At 49.0% G+C, this 22,854-nt stretch overlaps 7 protein-coding genes across 7 annotated transcripts; 4 read left to right on the top strand and 3 right to left on the bottom strand.

Moving 5' to 3' along the window:
* Positions 1-244: 244 nt before the first annotated feature.
* Positions 245-4,865, bottom strand: B0J16DRAFT_98038 (uncharacterized protein). The gene is made up of 3 exons (XM_046134785.1): positions 2,086-4,865; positions 1,456-2,037; positions 245-1,400 (listed from the first exon to the last, which is right to left on the bottom strand). Exons 1-3 carry the CDS (start codon positions 4,639-4,641, stop codon positions 462-464), a joined length of 4,077 nt encoding a protein of 1,358 aa, XP_045984539.1. The 5' UTR covers positions 4,642-4,865; the 3' UTR covers positions 245-461.
* Positions 4,866-8,361: 3,496 nt separating this feature from the next.
* On the top strand, positions 8,362-12,301 carry B0J16DRAFT_97970 (uncharacterized protein). Its single transcript, XM_046134784.1, has 6 exons — positions 8,362-8,691; positions 8,793-8,926; positions 8,982-9,365; positions 9,418-9,484; positions 9,539-10,877; positions 10,930-12,301. The coding sequence occupies exons 1-6, from the start codon at positions 8,628-8,630 to the stop codon at positions 12,236-12,238; spliced, it is 3,297 nt and encodes a 1,098-aa protein (XP_045984538.1). The 5' UTR covers positions 8,362-8,627; the 3' UTR covers positions 12,239-12,301.
* Positions 12,302-13,932: 1,631 nt separating this feature from the next.
* Positions 13,933-16,268, top strand: B0J16DRAFT_318281 (kinase-like domain-containing protein; the record flags this gene model as incomplete). Its single annotated transcript, XM_046125436.1, has 5 exons — positions 13,933-13,974; positions 14,137-14,704; positions 14,757-15,349; positions 15,406-15,775; positions 15,826-16,268. The coding sequence occupies 5 exons, from the start codon at positions 13,933-13,935 to the stop codon at positions 16,266-16,268; spliced, it is 2,016 nt and encodes a 671-aa protein (XP_045984537.1).
* Positions 16,269-16,553: 285 nt separating this feature from the next.
* On the top strand, positions 16,554-18,835 carry B0J16DRAFT_337630 (uncharacterized protein). Its single transcript, XM_046127371.1, has 2 exons — positions 16,554-17,605; positions 17,743-18,835. Exons 1-2 carry the CDS (start codon positions 17,040-17,042, stop codon positions 18,530-18,532), a joined length of 1,356 nt encoding a protein of 451 aa, XP_045984536.1. The 5' UTR covers positions 16,554-17,039; the 3' UTR covers positions 18,533-18,835.
* On the bottom strand, positions 18,836-19,458 carry B0J16DRAFT_337628 (uncharacterized protein). The gene is made up of 2 exons (XM_046127370.1): positions 19,123-19,458; positions 18,836-18,971 (listed from the first exon to the last, which is right to left on the bottom strand). Exons 1-2 carry the CDS (start codon positions 19,334-19,336, stop codon positions 18,922-18,924), a joined length of 264 nt encoding a protein of 87 aa, XP_045984535.1. The 5' UTR covers positions 19,337-19,458; the 3' UTR covers positions 18,836-18,921.
* A 622-nt stretch (positions 19,459-20,080) lies between these two features.
* Positions 20,081-21,851, top strand: B0J16DRAFT_337626 (uncharacterized protein). Its single transcript, XM_046127369.1, has 2 exons — positions 20,081-20,542; positions 20,595-21,851. The coding sequence occupies exons 1-2, from the start codon at positions 20,440-20,442 to the stop codon at positions 21,629-21,631; spliced, it is 1,140 nt and encodes a 379-aa protein (XP_045984534.1). The 5' UTR covers positions 20,081-20,439; the 3' UTR covers positions 21,632-21,851.
* On the bottom strand, positions 21,852-22,853 carry B0J16DRAFT_337625 (adenylate kinase-domain-containing protein). Its single transcript, XM_046127368.1, has 2 exons — positions 22,745-22,853; positions 21,852-22,683 (listed from the first exon to the last, which is right to left on the bottom strand). The coding sequence occupies exon 2, from the start codon at positions 22,673-22,675 to the stop codon at positions 21,998-22,000; it is 678 nt and encodes a 225-aa protein (XP_045984533.1). The 5' UTR covers positions 22,676-22,683; positions 22,745-22,853; the 3' UTR covers positions 21,852-21,997.
* Position 22,854: the final 1 nt, after the last annotated feature.

Here is a 22,854-nt window from a genome sequence, read left to right as displayed (position 1 = left end):
ATCCTTTCGGAGATCGGCACAAGGCATTGATCGTCGCTAAGTGATTGGGCTGTGTTATATTGGGCTGCGATGTTCTTCATCTGACAATATCCGAGGTAGTGATATAGGGTACCCAAGCATCCAAAATCGACTTTGTACGTACTTGACTTTCAAAATACTATTTTCCGAACATTCACAGTGATTGCATTTGTCTCAATGTTCCGGTTTTTCGATATATCAGTTATCTCAGATGAATGTAGCTGGGACCGAAACATACACTTAATTGATTCATGTCCAAGAATATGTTACAATTGATTTCGCTACCTACACGAACGAGGGTATCTGATGCTATTCCCTTAACCCAGATAGATATCAACAAGAACAAAACCAACCTTCCAAAGCCACCCATAGCCATATCATGTGTTGCTGGTCCATTTCCCGTCATGGAACATTCCATAATCCCTCTCTTCTCTTGAATTCGTTTATCGTCTTGGCAGATTGTTCCGTCCGAAGTTGCCACTGAAAGCAGGGCCTGCTGAAGAATTCCATCCCTGTGTCACGCTGTTCTTGACAATGAGAGCCGCAGCAGCTGTAGCTGCTTGCCTCTCTTTCTGACGATGCCGATCCCTGAGATAGGGCGCTGCTTCTGGTCGCATACGGAGGATACGCAGAATCATATCGTCACTCGGATCCGCTTGCGCCTCGCGCCTCTTCGCCTCCTTTGCCTTACGCATGGTGCCCAGGTTACGGCTCATCATGATACTCTTTCCCCGCCTGATCGTGCCCATGCTTGCAAACGAACCTGCACCACCAAGCGATGCACCCAGCGCTGCCGGAGCTGATAAACGGTTATTCTGCGAGTTCTGCTGCTGGAGAGCTAGACGTGCCCGCTCTGTTGTTGCGGCTGCCATCCTTTCCGATTCTCGGATCAGACTATTAGTGTCCTCAAAGTAGAAGAAGTTCAGCGAGGCAAGCTCGTGCCACTTAGGCGACTTGAGTGTTTCAGCTGGAACACCTAGCTGCTCTCCTGACTCATCTCTGGCATTGAAGAATTGGAACAGCAAGTCCAACCAATAATAAACAATGTCAAGCTCCTTTCGTGACAGGGGCCGTTGCTGGGAAGGCTTTTCCGACAAAGGTGGTACTAAGAGGTTTTCAATAACCATCAAAACCTCTTTCCAGAGACGTGCCATGACGGCATCCATTGTGGCCTTTGTCAATGTTTGTTTCATGATAGCAAAATTCTCATCGAAGTAAGAGAATAGCGGCGCCAGTGCCGCTTCGATTTGAGCTGGAGTAACTGTAGGCACTGCTGATGCTCGCTTCTTCCAGAGACTTGTGACGGATGCACCGATACCACCTGTGCCTAGCAAGTGTCTGAGAGTCTCCAAAGACAGAGTATGATTGATTTGAGAAGTGAGCTACCCACAAGTTAGCATATATGTTATGGGTGCGCTTGAGCATGTCATTCATTACCTTATCCGTAACCTTTCGGACCATATCTCTCTCAGTGCGTTTTAGATGCCGGAAGGCCTTTCCAAAATGAAACTGAATGTCATCCCTCTCACCCTCCATGCTGACTCTAATGAGTAATCGGCCCTGCGAATCCAGGTCCAGCCAAAATTCGCGAGGCAAGTAGTCACTGAAATGAACAGGATCAAGCTTGAGTGATGTTCGCCCAACGTAATCGTGGTCACCAAAAGTGTCGTAGTCCCAGATGGTCGCAATCATGTTGACAGGGCCCTGGACTGTAATGTCGAAGGTCTCGTCCCAACGCGGATTCAGACTCTTGTGAATAATTCTTGTCTTGTGTAGTCGCTTTTGGTATTCATCGCCAAACACCACGTAAGGGTCACTGTAGCCGTTTGCGTCACACGCCTTAAGGTCCTCAGCCTCGACTACTTTGATCGTGAAAGTATACTTGTTCGGCCGCCTGGCCTTCTTCTTCGGCCCATCAATCTTCTCCAAAAGTAGGGCACAAGCATCGGGGTCCATAGCCCGCTCCAACTTGTCCAGCTCCTGTATGGCATATTCGATATTGTTGAGTTTGACGAAGGACTGCCCGAGTTAGTTACACTACTCAACAACCACGATATGTTTTCTCACCTCGGAGTAGAACTGGAATGGCTCAACGCGGTCTTTGTTGTTCCAAGCGTCCTTTGCATACTTCATCCACTTTTCCTGGGTGCTTTGGTTCTGTGCTGCTAACTCTTCTGCAGAAGGACGATCCATTTCCTTTACGAATTTCTGGTCAACAAGTTCACAATACTTGCCAATGCCTGTGGCAAACGCCTTTGAGAGGGATGTCATGAATCTAGCATGATGTTCGTCGTTACCCCAATTAAGGTTGAATATCGTGTCCAGAGTTTGGTTGAATAGCATGAACATGTCGATAATGGAAACACTGTGCCTTTCCGCGTCCCGTGGAATATCCTCAGGGTTTTCCGTGCGTACTTGGAACTGATCCTGTTTGACAGCCTGTTCGACATAGTCCTCCACTCTATTCTCGGCGGCACGAACCCATCGCCATACAAAATCAACCAAAAGGTTCTCAATGTTGAAGGAGAAGGGGCGATCAGGCAGGGAATCGTTGTGGATTCGACGAATCGCAATTAATTCTCTATACAGCTCGAATCCATCTTGAATATCCAGCTCAGTACCAGTATCCTGTGCCATTTCCAGAATGGACTCGATAATGGCGTGTGCGTCTTCTTCAAATCGTGGGAATACCTCTTCAACTAAAATCTGGAAAGGGTTCACCCCCATGATCTCAGGATTTTTCTTATATCGCTTGTTGATTCTTTCGCAAAGCTTGATAACTGTTTTACCCAGCTTAACCACGTTGGCAAAATCCCATTCATTCCGATCGGTCGATATTTCCTTCTCCATGTACTGGCGGTATGTCTCTTGAGCCTGGTCATGGAGACGTTGACTTAGGTGCTCTGTGAATTGCTCGGCTGCCTCAGCTTTAGGAGAAAAGCATGGATCGCTAAAGATGTGATGATCCAAGATATATTGAACAACGCCGATCTGGGGTGGCTTTGTGTCATAACACTGCTCCATCCTGTCGTAAAGGTCACGAAGCAGAGTCTCATGTAATGTCTGCAGGGTGTGTTGATAGACGGCAAAATCATGTACCGTCCAACGGCTAGGATCAATCTCGGATAGGGGAGTACAGTAGTTTGATATGTGCGGAGGCTTCTTGGCCTCTGGTAGTGGTGTCTTGATGAAATCAAAAACCGTGTCCAATTCTTCAGGGAGTAATTCTCGATCCAAATAGTTGCGTGATGCGACTTCAAGCAAAGTGATGAGTCGAGAGAATTGGGGTACCCTCCATCTCACACACAACTCAGTTAAAAGTTCCATGGATTGTTTTGATAGGGGCTGGTATTCAAGTTCAGAGTCGCTATTGATCTGGTCAAAGGTCATGGCATGCTTAAGAATATACTTGAAGAACGCTCTGGGATCTGGAGGGACAAAGGTGTAAATATTCTCCTCGACTGCTCGAATACTGGAGTCCCCGATATCTAGTGACGCGAGGTTGATCGAAGGATCAAATCCCATCGAGCTATCAAACCCTGGGTTGCTGTAAGTCGACTGGGGCCGACTCGAGAAGCCTTTGTCGACATTGCCGCTCGACGTCTTCGCAAGTTCTGGTTTGGCGGTCAAGATGTCAAGCATCATTTGCGATAGATGGGGTGATTCGGCTTTCTTCCATTCCAGAAAGGCATCGTCAAGATCAAAGTCATCGCTTCCTAAAGCACCAGACATATCTGAGTTGAGCCTGTGCTGATATGATTTGAGGTCCTTGAGTGCAGCTTCTTCTGTCCAGACCCCTTTGTTCTCGTTGATCTCGGCCTGTGCCTCTGAGAGACTCAGCCCAAAGATCTTGACCACCTGTTGGACCAGAGGCATGTCCTTGACATCATAACTCAAAGGAACAACGACCTCAATAGTCGTACCAGCTCCACTAGAGCCACCACCAACAAGGTTCTGGTCGTTCGTAAGGAGCTTCTTTTCAAGAATACTTAGCTTGGACATGAGTTCGGACTTGTCCCGATCATGGCCTTGATCTCGGAGTATAGTTGCAATCAAACGGACAAACAAGGCGAGATGACGGTCGGGGATGAGCTTCCAAGAATCATCGTCGGGTGCGGCTCCTTTCTGAGCTGCCTTGGTTGTAGATGTGTAAAACATAAGAATGAGTGGCTCAAGTTTCCTCTCTTTGTCAATGGTTTTGCGGAAATTTCTCTCGGAGAAGGTCGTATAAGCTTCAGCAAAGCTGCGCTTGACAACAGGATCGTTGTAACCCGGCAGGCGCTCGCTGCCCCTAAGTACGCCGCCGCATCGTTCGAGCAAAGCGCTGGTGAAGTTATGGGGGAGCTTGAAACTCGACGAAGAACCAGAGGTAAATTCTTGGACCAGTGCGCCAACACTGGTATGGGTTCGGACAGGCTGCTTCGGAGCTGGGACATATTGCTTTCGTTTGGCCTTGGGCTGTAACAGGTAGTGCAGATAGGCTGATCGAAGGGCGAAACTGCGAGCCTCTTCATGTTCGACAACAATTGGCTGCGCCCTGGAAGCAGCGCGAGCTCTACCAAGATCCCTACTGCTGCCCATGCGACGACCCGGGTTATATGAGCGTCGGGACGCTGCTGACATGTCGACGGTCGAGGGAGGAATAGATGGTAGCGACGGTGAAGTGGCGACGATGGGTGCAGGGACCTAGATAGTGAGGCTAGAGATGATACAGCAAGCGAGATGATACCGAGAATGGACTGTATCTACGCACTCCAGATCATGACACTGGATATAGGACAGAACACAAGATGTGGACAGCAATGCTGATGCTGATGCTGATGCTGATGTCGGTTGTAGGTTTGAGGAGGGAGACAAGGGAGAAAAGGAGCGATGACTTTGGAGCTCGGACAATGACGACGTAGAAAAAGCAAAAGATGTGTGAATGATCGATTTTCCAATGGAATGACAAAAGATATACCTAGACTATCCTGCCCTTGGTATTGTGGAACAGAAAATCCGAGTTTGTTTGTTTAGGCTGGGGGTTCGGTTGAGTTGGGTAGCGTAAGGTACCTAGTAGGTAGGCTGGTAGGTTATACGGAATTGCCAGTTAGAGGTGGTTTGGTTCCATCGAGAAACTGACGGTGAAGTGAATGGATGTCAGAGCAAGAGCCGCCCCCCGGTCGCCTGTTTCCGTCTGATTGATTGACGGATGGATCCCTGCAGCGCGCCAAAAGGTCAAAGATCCAATGATGAAACAGAAACATAAGGTGAGGTAGGCACTGTACCTTCAGTAAAACAGATAAGCAGCCCGCACATGATTAGCTGTGAATGAATGAATGAATGAATGACAGTGATACAGCAGATGTTAGACAATTTGATCCAAACCATCCATACCTATTAACTGTGTTACTCTAAATTACCACGACTTGGGTTAGGTACTGTAGCCCTTTCGTTGTGCAGATACCAGAGGCCTAATTTGGTAACCACCCCAACCCACTCAAGCTCGGGCGGGCAGCCCAAAATAAAAGCTCACAGCCCAAGGAACGGGGTGCAACGTCATCCATCCAGCTTCTAGGCTGAGGAACCTGATACGTCCTTGCACCGCTAATCCGTTAATGGTGTCGCCTGAGGACCCTGAGGAGCGCTAAGCTGACCCTGCATCCAATGAATTGGATGGAAACAACCTGAAATATATGTACCTAATGTTTCTTGGGCGTTTCGCCTGTTGTGTGATAAGATAGTTAGTTGGATCTGAGACACGGACATGATGTAGAGATATACTAGTTCTTTAATGAAATTTATCGTCCATGAATAAAGGATTATCCTTGTTTACTTGTAGAAGTAGCAGGGGGAGATCACATGTGAAAGCAAACAAACATCAAGAGATCGGGCTAGGTATTAAGTAATGTGTGAGCATAGGTATATTGCAGTTATAGGTTTGTTTGATAACTTCTCCCCTTGAAGTACTTTTGGTAAGAATAATCAGGAAATGGAAATGTGTTATCCAACACAACAGGAACTATGACCTATTTTATATGAAGCTGTTCAGTGAAAACCTTCGACATCATAACTTGGGCTAGTTCTGCTCACCAACCCAACTACTCGATAGTACATATGACAAAGCTGAATAAAGTTGATTCTTCCCTACCTACCTACCTACCTACCTACCTAGGTATGTGGTATACATGTTCCTTTCTTCCTGTTATATGACAAGTGAGCATAAATTACGATATCCAACGGTTCTAGAAGCAAACAGAGAAGCCGTCACCCCGACTCCACTGGTGGGTGGCTCGTATTAACACATCCTATATGGCTGCAGACGTTTGAAGAAAAACTGAGCCACCACCTAATAATAGCGCCAACTGTCTGAAATACTGAAGATATCATGTGCTTATTTCTTGGGCCTTGTCTTAGTCACACTCTGGATAAGGTGGCTCACGAGCTTACGATGAGCGTAACCCTGTATCGGTATCGTATGCCTGTACTTCAACTATACGTGTTATCTGTATCCCCTGGGATGGATATGACATGTCTACGCATTCGTCATGTTAGAAAGAGCATTAAAGGCTCACGTCGAGTCGGTATGTTTACGTACCTATCTAGGTATGGATGCTAAGCTCTATCACCATCACCACCTGACTCACCAAGAATGACGAGCACCCACATAGCGATTGGATAATGACTTGGAGGTTAAAGGACTCAAACCCCATTGAGAAGGAGCCACAAGCAAGGGCCCTGGCGCCAAATGCCTGGAGGGATCAGCAACAGGAGTTGGGTTCCTTGCCCGGCCCTGGAGCATCTGGGAATTGAGCAAGGATTTCAGACTTTTGCAACGACCCATGGTCGTGCAACGGAGGACAAGAGAGCCAGTTCACTACTGTCACTTGCAGTCAGATCAGATACATTGTTCAAGAGGCAGTTACTCACTCTACTGTATCATGTGAATTGCCTTTCGACAGAGCGTTAAAAGCCACCCATTGCAACGTCGGTTGAGGCGAAGCGCCCACTACTGTACCTAACTTAGTACGTACAGTACCAGCGCCGTTGGGTTTCAAGTTGTATGTATCAACTGGATCTCCCCATTTTTTCAAGGGACTCGCTCGGCTTGGCCTGGCTCAGATTGCAGATCGAATCTCAACTTGTCGACTTTGATAATTAGGTACATAGATATTCGTCGGTCCGTCAAACGCGATTTAGTAACACAATTACCGAACTGACCCATCTGGGGTCAAGGAAGTTGACCTAACAAAAGCCAATGACACCGAGAACTAACATTCGTTCGTGAGGGATGACCGTTTTACCTAGCAAGGGGGTTCACGCCGGCTAAAATCATTTCCCTGTTATCCTGATCCGAAACACCAGAACTACAGTGATTGACTTCTGATGTTGGTTAGTAGAGAGGGGAAGATCTGTCGTAGTAACTACTACCTACTACACTCAGCCCAGTTTAAGTTCAACTTCCAACAGTGATTCATCAAAGACAGAGACAAAGACAAATATTGTAGTCTAGATGGCTGGAACATTGAAAAAGGAGAAGAACTTTAGATACTAGCCTAGGCCTATGCTTGCTGATCGCTGCAAACTGCAAACTGCACGATGAATGATGAGATCAATTACTTATCTTCAGCGAGCTGCAGCCTACTCGTGTACTTGACTCAACATCAAATTACATGGAGAGACCCTGCAGAACATGAAAGATTCATGGCCGATTTAATTTACCAGGTAACAACAAGATGGATCCAATCTCTGTTGGCGGCCTATAATTCCTCCTATAACCTATCCGGTGTCCACTGCCATACTGCATTCTGTGGGGAGAGAAGAGTCTTTTTGAACCTTAACCTCCTGTTGTTCGTCCCTATTCCAGGAACCTACTACCTAGGTACCTGCCTGCCCGCCTTTGGTATTGGGCTGTTGATTCCCGTCGTCTTCCTAGGCTCTTATTTCCTTTTGCGCCTTCCGTTTTCATGCGTCTCATCAACAAACAACCTACTATACATTAGTACCTTTCAACCGCAAAGCCTCCAACAAACTGGAACCTTCCAACTGATACAACCAACCAACAAATACTTCAACATTGTCCATCTCCATCGTTGATAGTATTACGACTACCACAGGCAACAGCACTTACCCTCGCATCTGTGATCAGTCTTTTTCTGACTGCCTGGATCGACGCGCATGCCCCATTCCCCCCTCGACATTCGTCCGTTACCTGCCGACCTCGACGAGTTCGTTACAAGAGCCTCGATAGTCAATTAATACAACAATTATCTGTAGTTTTCCCAGAGAACAGTACAGTACCACCTCCTGGCGGCCGATTGACGAATACCAAACTTTACCTACACCCAATCGAGGCACGAGTGGGCCTCTCCGGTTGGCTCAGCGCCAGATGACGGCCTCCCCTGTCCCGTTCTGAGCCCCGCGCTACCATTCGAACCGGCGCTATTTTACTGCTGGCTGCAGCAGCTCGCTGTCACGGTGTCACAGTGTCGCCTGTCCCCCAGCGTGCGTGCGCTTGTCGCTTCAGTCCATCTTAAAAGATCCGACAGCTCCTGTTGCTTGGGGCCCGTCGCGACTATATTCGTTCCTCGACCTTCAACATCTGTCGCCCATTTGGTTAAACTTTGGCCATGGGTATCGTCAGCAGCAAGCCCGAAGAGGGTCCTGCTCTCTATTTAAGAGACCAGAATCGATGTATGTCGTCCTGCTATTTCCCCGCCTTTCCCTTGCTTCTTGCTCGACAACTGCACCGAGGTTGTGGCTTGTTACTCTAACTGACCGACTCTGTTACCCAGTGAGCATATCCTCCTTGGTCGTTACAAATCCACGAAAGCGCACTTCTGTGAATGTCGTTCCCAATGCATTCCCTGCCACCAGGGTATCTGTTCAGAAACCAGCCAGCGACACGTCCCCCATAGAATTCGTCCAGGTAAGTTGCGCCGGGTTGCGACCTTTGTTTGTGGTCTCGACTAACCCGAGTATAGGATCCCGATACTTCGAACCCAGGGACGGTACCGAATTTCCTCGTCAAACTCAGCAACGATGATGAGCTTATATTTTCCTTCACGTTTGTCATGCGTCAGGCACATCTTGCGCAACCCACCTCACCTTCCGATACAACATCTTCACCTATCGATACGAGCATATCAGGCCTCACCTACGTCTATGCCTCAAACCTCAAAGAAGTCGAGAACTTGGTGACCAGAGAATTTCATGCGGATCCGAACCTTCACAGAAACGCCAACGTCGCATTAGTCGGCGATTATTCAACAGGAGGTAGCCCATCAGTATCATTCGAATGGACTTGGAAATGGAAGCCCCCGAAGCCAACAGAGGATAAGGGTGGTGGCTGGAGAAACTCCTGCAGCGTAATTTGCCTCCTTTTCTTACCGTGGGTGCGTTATGCTAATCCGGAAACAGTTCGTCGAATATGACCCTCGCGCTCATCGACTGCACACGTTGGCCAGTTTCTCCTACTTTGTCGCAGGTACTACTAACCCTCGTGAGAACGCCTATGCCTCAGCCGCTCATGCTCTTCTAGGGACGCCGGCGACTTTGAGCCATCCGAATTCACCGTCACCACCTTTTCTCCTGGCATCCCCGCCCAAAATCCGCGTTGCTTCGTCTCAATCAGTCGATTCTCGCATGACTGTTCCTGATATGCTTGACGAGCCTGTTTCACCCCTAGTTCCCACAGCCGAGCTACCTCTTACACCCGGACTCCCGCACTTCAAGGAAGCGGTCAAAGTGGATGTCCCTTGTCCTAAACCAGGCGAGGAATCCATGGTCAGTGACGATGGTCCTGTCTTCAGGGCTACCCTCAAAGCCCTCGAACAGAAGACAGGCAACATGAGGACACAGATGAAAAAGGTTCTAAAGAAAGCAGAACATGCGCACTCTTGTCAGAACGAGGCCAATGATGCCTTTCTTGCGTTTGTCGATGCTCTACGAGAAGCGGCATCGACCAATGCCAACGCTGTGCAGCCTGCTTTGGAACATTACTTTGATAAAATCGCCAGAGAAATCTTATCCTACGAGCGCCAAAACACATACAACCTTCAGAAGATTATCATCGAGCCTGTAACCAAGTTATATCAGGTTGATATCAAACAAGCCGAATCGAAGAAACGAGACTTTGAGGAGGAAAGTAAAGATTATTATGCATACGTATCACGCTATCTGGGCCAGCGACAGGATTCGGTCAAGGCTAAGAAACTTGCGGAAGCCGATTCCAAGTATCAGAACAAGCGACGCAATTTTGAACTCAAAAGATTCGACTACTCAAGTTTCATGCAGGATCTCCATGGTGGTCGCAAGGAACAAGAAGTCTTGTCCCAGCTCACAAAATTCGCCGATTATCAAACACGAGGCTTTATGGCTACTGCGAAGAAAATCGAGATCCTTCTTCCTCAGCTAGAGGCTCTATCCAATGAGGTTCAGGAGGCCGACAAGGAATATCAATATCAACGCCGCGAACGCGAGGAGAAGAGACGGCTTCTTGAAAAAAGCAACACACCTTACAAGGAGCCCGAACAGGGAAGTAATACAAGCAGCATGCCGATTTCGTCTGCCAGTAATGGCAATACGGGTAACACCTCAGATTCTGACCTAGGCCGTGCCGACAGCACAGGGTCGCAGTTGAACATCGGGTCAGCGAATATTCCGTCAGGTGTCGAGTTATCTAGGTCCCCCGGCAGTCTCGGTCAATCGTCAGTCGGCAGCCCCGTGGCGTTATCTAAATTCAAGGGTATCCGTGACCTCGAAGAACGAGATAACATGCCATCTGCTGCAACTCATCGCAAGGAAGGACTTCTGTGGGCGCTCAACAGACCCGGAGGACATGTCGACCCGCGTAATTTGAATAAACAGGGCTGGCACAAGTAAAGCCCCTTCGTCCTCACTGAAAATACTTGTTACTGACATGGTTTCCAGGTTCTGGATCGTATTGGATCAGGGTAAATTATCTGAATACAGTAACTGGAAGCAGAAACTTGATCTCCACATCGATCCTATCGACCTCCGAATGGCATCCGTCCGAGAAGCTCGTAACGCGGAACGCCGCTTTTGTTTTGAAGTTATCACTCCAAATTTCAAGCGCGTATATCAGGCAACATCTGAAGAGGACATGAACAGCTGGATTATGGCCATCAACAATGCTTTGCAAAGTGCTATGGAGGGCCGCAGTTATCAAGGGAAGCCGTCCTCATCAAATGGTGATTCTTCCATAAGGAGAGATATTGGCTCCGTTCTCACAGGAAAGACACAATCACTGAGCCACGGCAATCACCATAGTACTTCTAACAGTGGTATACCCAGTCGAAGGATAACGGTTGGTGCACGACCAAGTGCTGTGAGGACTTCCAGCTCAGGATACGACGAAAACCCTGACAGGGTGCTTCAGATGGTTCGAGATAACGACCAAGGCAATCTGTGGTGTGCCGACTGTGGCTCTGGCTCCAAAGTCGAGTGGGTGTCTATCAACTTGGGCATCATTCTTTGCATCGAATGCAGTGGTATTCATCGGTCGCTTGGTACGCATATCAGCAAGGTGCGATCTTTGACGCTGGACATCAAGTCCTTCACTATTGATATTGTCGAGCTTCTGCTGCTGATTGGAAACCGAGTCTCGAACATGATCTGGGAGGCAAAGCTCGACCAATCCCAGAAACCGACCGGGCAGGCAAGCCGCGAACAGCGCCTTCGATTCATCACGTCGAAGTATGTGGATAGGGCTTTCGTTGAACCCATTTCGCCAACGTTGTCGCGATATGGTACAGCAGACGAGACATTGCTAGCTGGTATCAAAAAGAACGAGATACAGCAGGTGCTCTACGCGTTGGCACTAAAGGCGAACCCAAACACAGTTGACAAGATGAGGGGTACACATGCTGTATGGCTTGCTCTGGCTGCGGCGGACCCAGCAGCACCGTCACCAACACCGCACACAGTATCCGACTCAGAGGCAAAGACCGTACCGTTCCCAGTAGCCGAGTTGCTGGTTCAGAACGGGGCCCAAATTCCTGAAGCAATGCCGGCGTTCCCCTTAGGTCGTTATGCGCAGCTCTACGTAGAACAGAAACGTGGACGTACAATTGTGGGGGGAGGATCAAGCGATGCAGTGCCCTCGCTGCCCGGTAACTTGAGTTCGGCCGAGAGACTTCAGCGCGAGAGGGAAGCTCGACTCCAGAAGCGAGTTAGCACAGGGGGCAGGCTGGCCAGATCTCCGATTCCCGAGCGATAGGAATCCGGATCCTAGGAACAACTGGCAGGCCTGGGTTCCTGCTACTCTCTTTATTATCTTTCTCGATCACACAAGCAAGGCAAACATAGGGTCTGCTCGTGACGAATTTGTTTAACAGACAACGAACTAGTTCTTTTTGGTAATGAAGGACGGCTGGCATTTTGATAAAGACATGGCTGGGCGTAAGGGAGTTGACTGGCGTTGGCGATGACTCTTTCTCTGCCACAAGGCTGGGAAGATCAACCTGGAGACTCTGGAGTTCAGGGGGACAACGGGAAAGAGGAGACGGATTTGAGCATATTTTAGGTACTTTTGGATGTTTGAAGAAAGCATAGTGGCATATGTGCCGTGAAGAGCATTATGGCACGCAGGCCGAGTCATTGGGTATTAACAGTTCCTGTTGATTACCTCAGTTTACTTGTTTGTTATAAGTAAAGACTTCGGCCTTGGCATGATATTGAATAATGGTAATGTCAAGAAGAAACTATTTCGTTGTATCTTATGTGCTGTACTCCATATATGTCTGATCGTTCGATCGAAGTGATTCCAACGACTTTTCATATATATATTGGAAGCTCCTTGGTTGTTTGCTGCAATGCTGCAAGAAAGATGCCAGGCTGATGATGGCGCGCGTGATAAGTGGAATGGCGCGCGGAGACTCAGACCGAGGGGCGGCGTGACTTGGAGTTAACAGATGACGAGACAGGTTAACAAGATGGGGCATGGGGTTGATAATTATAGGGAGAAGGTCCTTGATATACAGCCCTTGTGGGCTGGACTTGTATGCGATCATCATCTGGACGCTGGGCATGAGTTGATATCTCGATCCGTTGTAAACTTGCAACCGCTATGCGAGTTATGTCATGGCAGGATCCACTTGTAAGGCACACTGCCACCAGCGTCGACGGGGAGTCTTGCCGACAGTTTTTGAGAGACAGGTTGATTTTGACTGGACGCTCACATGATGGACGAGGCCTCGCTCCTTGGAAGGATCCACTGGAACGCAAGACCAAGAGACCCATTTCACAGTGGGCTTGGAGGCTTGACCCACCCCTTACAGGTGAGCAGGAGCGAGACGAGGCGACCGATGCTGTCATGGACAATTTCACGGGGCAAGAATGACACTGAGCGTGACTCTCTCGGCTGCTGCGCAAGCCAAATGAGCACTTTGCGATACAATCAGAAAGACTCAATAAAACCACTATTCCTGCTGTCATTTACACCAAAGAGAAAGCTCAGAGAAACAACTCATTGCTGTCTCGTCGAACCTGACTTTTTCTCGAGGCTGTGACTCGATCCTGACTGATTGCGAAGAGGCTGTTCAAAGTGGCTTGGTTCGGGTCCAGTCAGAAGGCGCTGTGGTCCCGGTACATACTAACCGTCTAGGCAGTTGTCGCACTCAGGGACCTTAGCTCCAAATTAGCTCTAGGCTCCCGGCTCGCTCAGCAGGAACACCACCATAGGTATTACCTTCTTGGTCCTGGCTCGATTCACGCCCTTGCTCGCTTCAACTTCCTCCCGTCCATAATCTTCCTTTTTTCTCCTTCTTCCCCTTCATTCAAGGCATCACAACTACCGGCGAACCCCACCAAACAGTATTACCGTTAATATCGGTTTGACAACGTGTACTATCTTATCGTGAACTATTACACTCTGTTACTCTTTGGCTTCTCTGCCTGGCCATAGCTACTACCATGGCTCCGCAACCAGAGAAGAGCCAATTGAAGCGTCAGCGCGTTAGTCTTTTCCTCACTCTTTCACTTATATCCTGAATAGTTGCATTTCAACCTGGTCGTGGTCAAGATGTCTGGTTCTCGGACCCTCATTTTGCGCCTGTCAATCTGTCTCGTGTCGCGCTTCATCTTCACCACCCATCGCTAACTTCCATCTTCCATTAGGGCTCGCTACCAGATGATGAGACAGAGACCAAGAAGCCTCGTAGAACCGAGCGCCCCGAGGCCGACCCAGACAAGACCCCTGTTGTTAACAAACAACACCTCCCGTCTCCTCTCACACATCTCACCGATGAATCTAGCGAGCTCAACAAGGAGCCCACTGCGACCCCCCCAGAAAAGAAACAGGACGAGAATACCCCCAAGAAATCTGAAGATAACTCCCAGAGCCAAGCGCTATCCTCTCCACCTCAGGATACACAGCCTTTGAGCCAGTTCGTCGATCGCCACGCTGCCATTTCTGACGACATCGACGATGAGATTCGCGAAGGCGTTTGGGGATACCTTGTTCCATTGGACCCGAAGTACGGTGATAAGCCCATCGTTCTGAAGAAGCGGACCGCATGTCCTCTGCCAGACACAGTTGCCGATGCAGCGAAGAATGAGAACAAGAATCACACCAACGATAAGAACGGCAAATCGGCGGCCATGAAAGATGAAGAAACTTTCGAGAAAAAGAAGGAGAAAGGGGCTCCTTCTGGCGGCTATTTGATCGGACGCCATCCCGAATGTGGTCAGTAATAGAGCGATTGCATGCCAGTTTAATGTTACTAACGTATGACCAGACATTGTTGTCAACGACGGCATCGTGTCGAACAGGCATTGCCTTCTTTTTACCGAAAACAAGGGCAATGATACCGTGGCGATTGTTGAAGACTTGTCAAGCAACGGCACATACGTCAACGAGGCTATTGTAGGAAGGAACCAACGTCGTGAGCTGGCGGAACAGGACGAAATCGCAGTTCATGGTAAGGCGCGCTTTGTCTTCCGCTACCCCCAGTCTCGCCAAACCAGTGCATTCCTACAGCAGTACACTCTTCTTGAGAAACTTGGCAAAGGTCATTTTGCAGAAGTCTATCTTTGCGTTGAGAAGACTTCTGGGCAGCGTTTCGCAGTCAAAATCTTCACAAAACAACCCGGAGTGGAAGACCGCTCCAAGACAGAAGGCTTGCAACAAGAAATCGGCGTTTTGATGGGCGTTAGCCATCCTAATGTCCTCTGCCTGAAGGATACCTTTAACGAGCGAGACCGTGTGTATCTGGTTCTCGAGTTGGCGCCAGAGGGAGAGCTTTTTAATTACATCGTGATGAAGCAAAAGCTCAGTGAAGATGAGTCCAGGAAGTTGTTCGTGCAGCTTTTCCAGGGCATAAAGTATTTGGTAAGTCGCCCTACGCCGGACCCTCGCGGACTGCACTGATCTGACTTTTTACCTAGCATGAGCGCAACATTGTGCACCGTGACATCAAGCCTGAGAACATTTTGTTGGTTGATAAGAATCTCCATGTCAAACTTGCAGATTTCGGTTTGGCCAAGATCATTGGAGAGGAATCATTCACAACCACACTATGCGGAACTCCCAGCTATGTCGCCCCAGAAATTCTTGCCGACTCTAAGCAACGCAAGTACACGAAGGCTGTAGACGTCTGGTCACTGGGAGTCGTTCTTTACATCTGCTTGTGTGGCTTTCCACCATTTTCTGACGAGCTTTATTCGCGCGACTTCCCTTTCACACTTTCTCAGCAGATCAAGAGTGGCCGTTTCGATTATCCTTCGCCTTACTGGGACTCTGTTGGAGACCCAGCTCGTAAGTTTAAGTACACTATAAGCAAAATGAGCATCTGCTGACTTCCATAGTTGACCTGATCGACTCAATGTTGATTGTCGACCCCGAGAAGCGATTCACAATTGATCAGTGCTTGCAACATCCATGGCTTACACAGAGCTCTCCTGCGGTTAATGATAGTACTGGCGGTTTGGTGGGCGGCATAGCAGGCCTCGAAGTCAACAGAAGAGCTCCCGCTCGTGAAAGAACACTGTTGTCATCACTCAACACTGTTCAGGTTACTGCTCATCTCGACGCTGGCAAGAACAAGAACCCTGTCAAGGTCTTTTCCAAGAACAAAGGCCGTGTCACAAACATTTCAAAAGAGTCTGATCCTGCCTCTCAAAGAGCGCCAGACGAATTCATTGAGATGGGAGGTAAGGGCGACCAAGAACTATTCCCGGACGATGATTCGAGCATTTACCCCGTAGGTGACAATGGCGAAAAGATCAAGGCAAACAAGGCCAAGCGATAAACTGTCGGGCTTTTACGAGGATTGAGTCGAATGAATGGGTTTAGTTATTTGCTTTAATACCGGTGTTATTCGGGGTTTGGTCGTTATTGCTTATTCGACGTGGAGATATTGATAGAGACAGTACAGAAAGGATTATCGGGGTATGTTATGGGTTACTGGTTTTGTTTGGCTTCTTTTGTTGTGAGTACATAATGGCTCTCGGGGGGATGGACGAGGCGAGACTATGACGGGGAAGCGTTGCTGCTAAGCATTTAGTAACTATTCAAAGCGTACCAAAAGTCCTATGCTCTTTCGCTTTTGCTGTTTTCCCTCTGTGCAGATGCAGTTCCTATAGCTGAATGCTGACTGTTATTTCCTTGATTGACGAGTCCTGGGAAATGATCCAAACTCAGATGACGGTACCGACAAGCTGGAGATGTACCTTAGTACTAAGTCGTCGGCCGAGATACCTGAACTTAGGTACATTAGAACCTCTTTATCTCCACGTGACTTATCGCTTAGCGCCCACAGGTTGGAGAAAACCTATCTGGCGGGGTTCTAAGGCCCCACTAGAGAGGGCTATTCGCCTGGGACGAGAAACTTCACATTATTCCGCTCGTCGACCTTACAAACGAACGCTTCGAGATCGTCCTTTCCGCCCCGGTCTTCGCTGATTTCCCTCTCTCGCTATTCCTCGTCCGCATCTCCGAGGCCGGAACGAGAATTCTCGACGACTACCGCGACCGATAATCTTAGATCGAAACCCCCCCCGCGTGGGAGTCACAGGCAAACATGGCCGATATCAAGACTGCCGGCCAGCCCACTCTGGTCTTTGTTGATGGATCTTTCGAGGATCTCGCCGCCGAGATGGCTGAGTACCTCAAGGCCGAGGATGCCAAGCAGCTCCTAAGCCAAGAGAAGCCCCCTTCCAACGAGGAGGTTCTGTCCAAGCTGGTCTCTGCATCTGGGGCCCTTAACACTGTCCCCGAGAAGGAGTATACCGCCGCTTCCAACCTCATGACCCATTTGGTTCTCCAGTCTTCCGACCCCAAGAAGTTCCTGCCAACCCTCTGCACCACTTTCGCCAAGCCTCTTGTCAACTCTCCCGTCCACGGTGTTGGCCTGTCACTTAACGCCCTGACCACCGTCTTTAACCTGCTCGAACCCAACAACCCCGTCCGCGCCCGTGTCTTTATGGAAATCCTCAAGTTCTTGAGGTCGCATGCCATGTTCGAAAGCCTGCGCACATACCTCGACAAGCTCCCTGAGTGGCTCGCTACCTGGGGAACAGACGCCGATTTCCAGCGAAAGATTTATGAGGAGGTTGCCGAGGTTGCCCTTGAGGCTGGCGAGGAGCAGTAAGTCGTCTCCTCCTATGCGGGTTGCCAAGATTCTGTTTGCGATATTCGAACTGTTTTCGTCTTCGGAATTGTGTTACAGAAAGCGTCGCGCCCGCATCGTCGCTTTGCGGTACCACTTACTAAACTGTTAATAGACAAGCCTACGAGTACGTTGTCAAGGCCCTTCGAACATTCGACGGCGATGCCATCTCCTCCGAGGACGCCCAGCGACTTTCCCTTCGCGCGGTTAAGAAGGCTCTCACCTCCAACAACCATTTCCTTTTCCAAGATCTTCGGGGCATTCCCAGCGTGCAGGCCCTTAGCGACTCCCACCCCGTCTACTCTCAACTTCTCGATATCTTTGCTGAACAGGATCTCGAGGACTACAACGATTTCAATGATGAGCACCAGGGTTGGGTTGAGAAAGAGAAGCTGGACCACGAGAAGCTCCACCGCAAGATGCGTCTTTTGACATTTTCCAGCTTGGCCGCCTCCACGCCTAGCCGCGAAATCGAATACTCCAAGATCACCAAGGCCCTGCAGATCCCCGAGGACGAGATCGAGATGTGGGCCATTGACGTGATCCGTGCCGGTCTTGTCGAGGGCAAGCTCTCCCAGCAGCGCCAAAAGTTCCTTGTCCACAAGGTTACATACCGTGTCTTCGGCCAAAAGCAGTACCAGGAGTTGGCCAACCGAGTTGATCACTGGAGGACAACTCTGCAGAACGTCCTTGGCGTTGTGCGCCAGGAGCAGGCCAACGCCAAGGCCCAGAAGGAGCGTGAGATTCAGGAGTTGGAGCGTAAGATCGCCAACGCTGGCGTGAGCGGTAACCAGGATGGTGGTCGACGCCGACAGAACCAAAACCGGGAGCCTCGCGAACCTCGTGAGCCCCGTGAACCCCGCGAGCCTCGAGAGCCTAAAGAGCGAACGGAAGATGACGATTAAACGCAAGAACGGAAATGCTAGGATACGATCAAAAACGAGACTAGAGCAGTCGTGGGGAAGCAAAACGAAGGGGCTTTTTCTGGGAATAGGGGACATTGTTATACCTGCTTTGTGTTAATACATCGTTGGGCACATGAGGAAATCCAGCGAACGAAGGGTTGCGAATGGCGTAGCCGGTTTCATGAGCATATTGGCCTTCTACTCCCCAGCATTGAAGTGAAGATAGTGTCACGGCACATCTTCCTAAGATATAGAATCTAAAATGAATGCTTGTTAAACACAATGAGGGCACTGTGAAGTTGATGTGTGGAACCATTGCTGTGAGATTTGGTGTTTGGTATTGTACATTGTATACCCTAATCTTTACACTAGACTGGGGTGGGTATTATTTAAAAGGATGATGTGAACTTTTTGTGAGGATCCGGGTTGTGTATCCGTCCTATGCATTAAGTCAGGCATTGAATTGGTAACGATAAGTTCATCTTAGAATATTGAACATGGCACGATGAAGTGAGTTACACTTGTACCTCAGTTCCCACAGCCAGACATGGAACCATATGCAAAGGGATAAAGAGTGATATTGGACTCACCATTACGACGGTTCACAAGGGCAACGTAGCCTCCTGTCCCCACAAGAATGACAACCAAGAAAGGCCAGAACTTGACCTCGTCATTGCGGCGAGGCTTTGGTGGTTGAGAAGAGTAAAAACGACTGCATTGAACAGCCATAGGTGATGTGCGAGAGGTGAATCGAGAAGCCGAAGCGGCAAGGCGCCCAGCGACGAGGGACATGCGTGAAGCCATGAGGTGGTATCGAGTGAAACCGTCTATGCTGATGAATGTATTCGAATCGAATCCAACCCGGATTTGATTTGTGAGCAGAGGATACAGTCTAGCCGGTCAATGGTGGTCTGCTAAGAAGAGCAATGGCGATGAGATAATGGGGCGAGAGAGCATCATGGGAAAATCAGGTGAGAATAGAGATACGATCACGTGACCACATTACAATTATTGTCCAGCAATCAATAAGCAATGAATGTGTCTAGCGTTAGAATAAGATTATAAATTTGATCTTGAATGTGATAACAACTTTGAGCCCATGCTGTTCATGTATGGATCCTGGAAAGAATTGTTCTCCGTTGCAGGGTTGTGTAAGTCATCTGAAAGGAACATGGGTACCATACTTTATATGCCTGCCTTCGAGCCTATGCATTGACAAGACGGACTTTTATCTTTGCTGTTCTGTTGATGCATAACCCATTTAATTATGCCGCTTGAATGTTTATTGTGAATAACCTGGAAAATCTCTGAATGGTGAACCAAGGTACCCTAGTGGTAGCATAAAGCCGTCCTCTTCAATGACCATGGCTGGGTGTCTAACAAAGAGTGTGTCTGCATATACAATGTACCTACCTCCTACCAGGTAGACTAGGTAACAGAAGAATTGTCCTCTAAGGCTTAGGTTGCTAAAATAAAGTTGCCTAAGAGTAGGTCTAAACTGGCATAGGATAACTAAACTATTTCATCCCTTATGCTTTGAGCGGTCATTTCTTCGAACACCCTGAGGCCTAGCCTACCTAGGTATGTACTCATAGAAACATTACCTACTAAGGTACCTAGTTGCGGTTATGAATTGGGATGAAACATTGTGGTTGGGCCATTTCATTCATCCCCATCCAATCTCAGTAGCCGCCCAACCAGCCCCTCGCATTTAAGGTTGCTTGACCTCAGCTTGGATCCCCGCATGAGCTCATCAGGTACGAACAGACATGTCTCAACGGCAGCTCCCGCTTTAACGTCCACACTTTCCTCTTGACATCATTTGCCCATATCAACCAGATACTCACTTGTCTATTGTAAATAGCTGCTGTCTGTAAGATTTGTTGCTGTGTCAACGACAACTCATCATGCCGTCAACACCACGGTTTAAGACTCAGCGAAATCCTCAGACACCGAGATCAGAGAAGAAGCGTATGCCTAAGGGGCGTTACAGCGATAATCACTGGTGGTGTAAGTTGCGAGTTCCTTGTGATTCCTTCATTCAAATATCTAATGTTCTCAGGTAATTGCGAGCCACGCCAGCAGGCTACACTTCGTGAAGTCAGGAAGACGGGACCAAATAATGGAAAGCTCTTCTGGAAATGCAATGACTGTAACTTCTTCCTCTGGAGAGAAGAGGCCATAGTTCGCGAAAACGGCTTGAAGGCATCCAGGAAAGGCGATGAATCCAAGTCTGAGCCCCCTACCATGACCCAGCAGTCTCTTGTGGCATATGGTTATCAAGTCACACCCAGCCGGCGCCAGAGCGACCAAGATTCTGCGGAAAGTACAGAGTCTGGTGAAGAATCCGAACCTGACACTCCGATGCCAAAGTCTGCCAAGAATCGAACTCAAGCTTCGGGGCCTCCGAAGTCATCTTCACTAGCAGCAGCGGTTGTTGAGACTCCAAGCCGCGGACCAGCTAAGAGACGTCGGGACGTCTTTGAAGAAACAGATGAAGACTTCAGTGATGTAGGGTCAGATGAAGAGCGTCAAATGGCTGCTATCGCAGACAAGAGTGCCGAGAAGGCGGCTCAGAAGCGATACACCACACCCAGCACTTCGCGCTCTGCCGATGTTATTTCTGGGCTGCCAACGCCCTCTGTTTCGCGCACACTGTTTCCCACCAGCGAGGCTAAGAGACAGAAACAGGTCTCCTTTTACGAGACCCCTTCGCGCTACACAGATACTATGTCATCCACCACTCTCTCGGCGAATACTACGCCCTCCAAGACACCATTCAGACAGCAAGAGCCTCCCACGAGCAGCCCCCCAGAGACCAACTACGACGTAACGGACGAGATCATGACCGTCTTGCGAGGTCAAAAAATCGACCCAAAAACTCTATCATCGGTGCAAAATATTCTGGCCACCTCCGCACGCCGAACTAAAGGTATTGTATTGGGACGTGATACCGCCCGGGCAAGCCTCAAGGCCAAAGACGAGAAAATTGCCACGCTTCAAGAGCGGGTTGCAGCCTTGGAGAATCGCGAAAGGATGCACAGAAGCCAGATGACGAATATCAAGGCTGGTTTGATGAAGATGTATGACGACAACTGATTGTGCAAGTTTGTGAGGACTGGAAAGCGACGGAAGTTGAGAAAGTAACGATATGGGCGTTAGGTTTTGGCAATAAATAGTTAGATATACCCCTGAGCGAGAAAGATGACCTGGAATTAGAGTGGTTCTCATAGGCGCTGGAATGCCCATGTCAGTTGGGAAAGTAATGTGCCCGGTAAATAGTGAGTAGAGTTCATACAGCATAATCATGAGGTTTCTATTACTGTTCTAGACGCGAGGTTTTGGTCTTTTTGTAAGCTTAACGATATGGATATTAATAGGTTTTTTATCTAAACATTTGGGAATCTGACTCCAGGACAGCTCCCCTGAAGCTCAATGCAATTTCGATTTATGCCGCTCTACTGCTTAGAAGCTGGGACCCAACCGTTCGGCGAGGGCCTTTTCGGTGTTGGCGTAGACCTCATCGGGAGTAGGGGTAGCATCGAGCTTCAGAACCTTGCCAACCTCCTCAAAATGGTTGACAACGGGCATGCTTGTCTCGATGAAGGTGCGGAAGCGCTTGCGAATACTCTCGGCGTTGTCATCCTCGCGGCCACTGGTCTTGCCACGCTCGAGAAGACGGGACTCCATGACAGCTTCGGGGCAGTCGAAGAAGAGAACGAGCTTGGCGGGGCAGACAGTCTCCTCGAACTTGACAGCCTGGTCCATCTTGCGAGGGAAACCGTCGATAAGGAAGCGTCCTTTCTGCGAACCTGTCTCCTTGAGGACAGCGGCCATGGCGTTCTCGAGAAGAGCAATGGTCACCTCCATGGGGACGATAAGGCCGTTGCGGATGTAGTCCTTGATGAGGTCGCCGTACTGAGAACCGGGTCTCTCTTGTTCGGCGCGCAGCAAGTCACCAGCCGAAAGGTGGGTGAAGCCGTGCTCAGAGACGAGCTTGGAGCACTGGGTACCCTTACCGGCACCGGGGCCACCAAGGACGAAGATGACGGTCACATCTTCGGGGTTGAAGGTGGGAGTTGACTTTTGGGGCGCGGGGATTTGTCCAGCGGACTCGGGCGCATCTTGAGGAACAGCAGGCATGATGAGATCTGGGGAGAGGGGTTGTGATTAGTTCAAGGTTGAGCTGCTTGAGAGGAGGGGATGGCATACCTTTTTTTGGTTGTATGTTATCAATGCGGAATCATCTAGGTACTCTATAACAGAAATGAACAAGGAAAAAGAGCTTGATCCTCAATGCTCAGTTGGAGATCGAGTTAATG

The sequence above is a fragment of the Fusarium flagelliforme genome (genome assembly GCF_020744385.1).
Source record: "Fusarium flagelliforme strain FIESC 12 MPI-CAGE-AA-0113 chromosome Unknown B0J16scaffold_3, whole genome shotgun sequence".
Lineage (NCBI taxonomy): Eukaryota > Fungi > Ascomycota > Sordariomycetes > Hypocreales > Nectriaceae > Fusarium > Fusarium flagelliforme.
The sequence above is the reverse complement of the archived record's forward strand: the minus strand, read 5'-3'. Positions and strand labels throughout refer to the sequence as shown.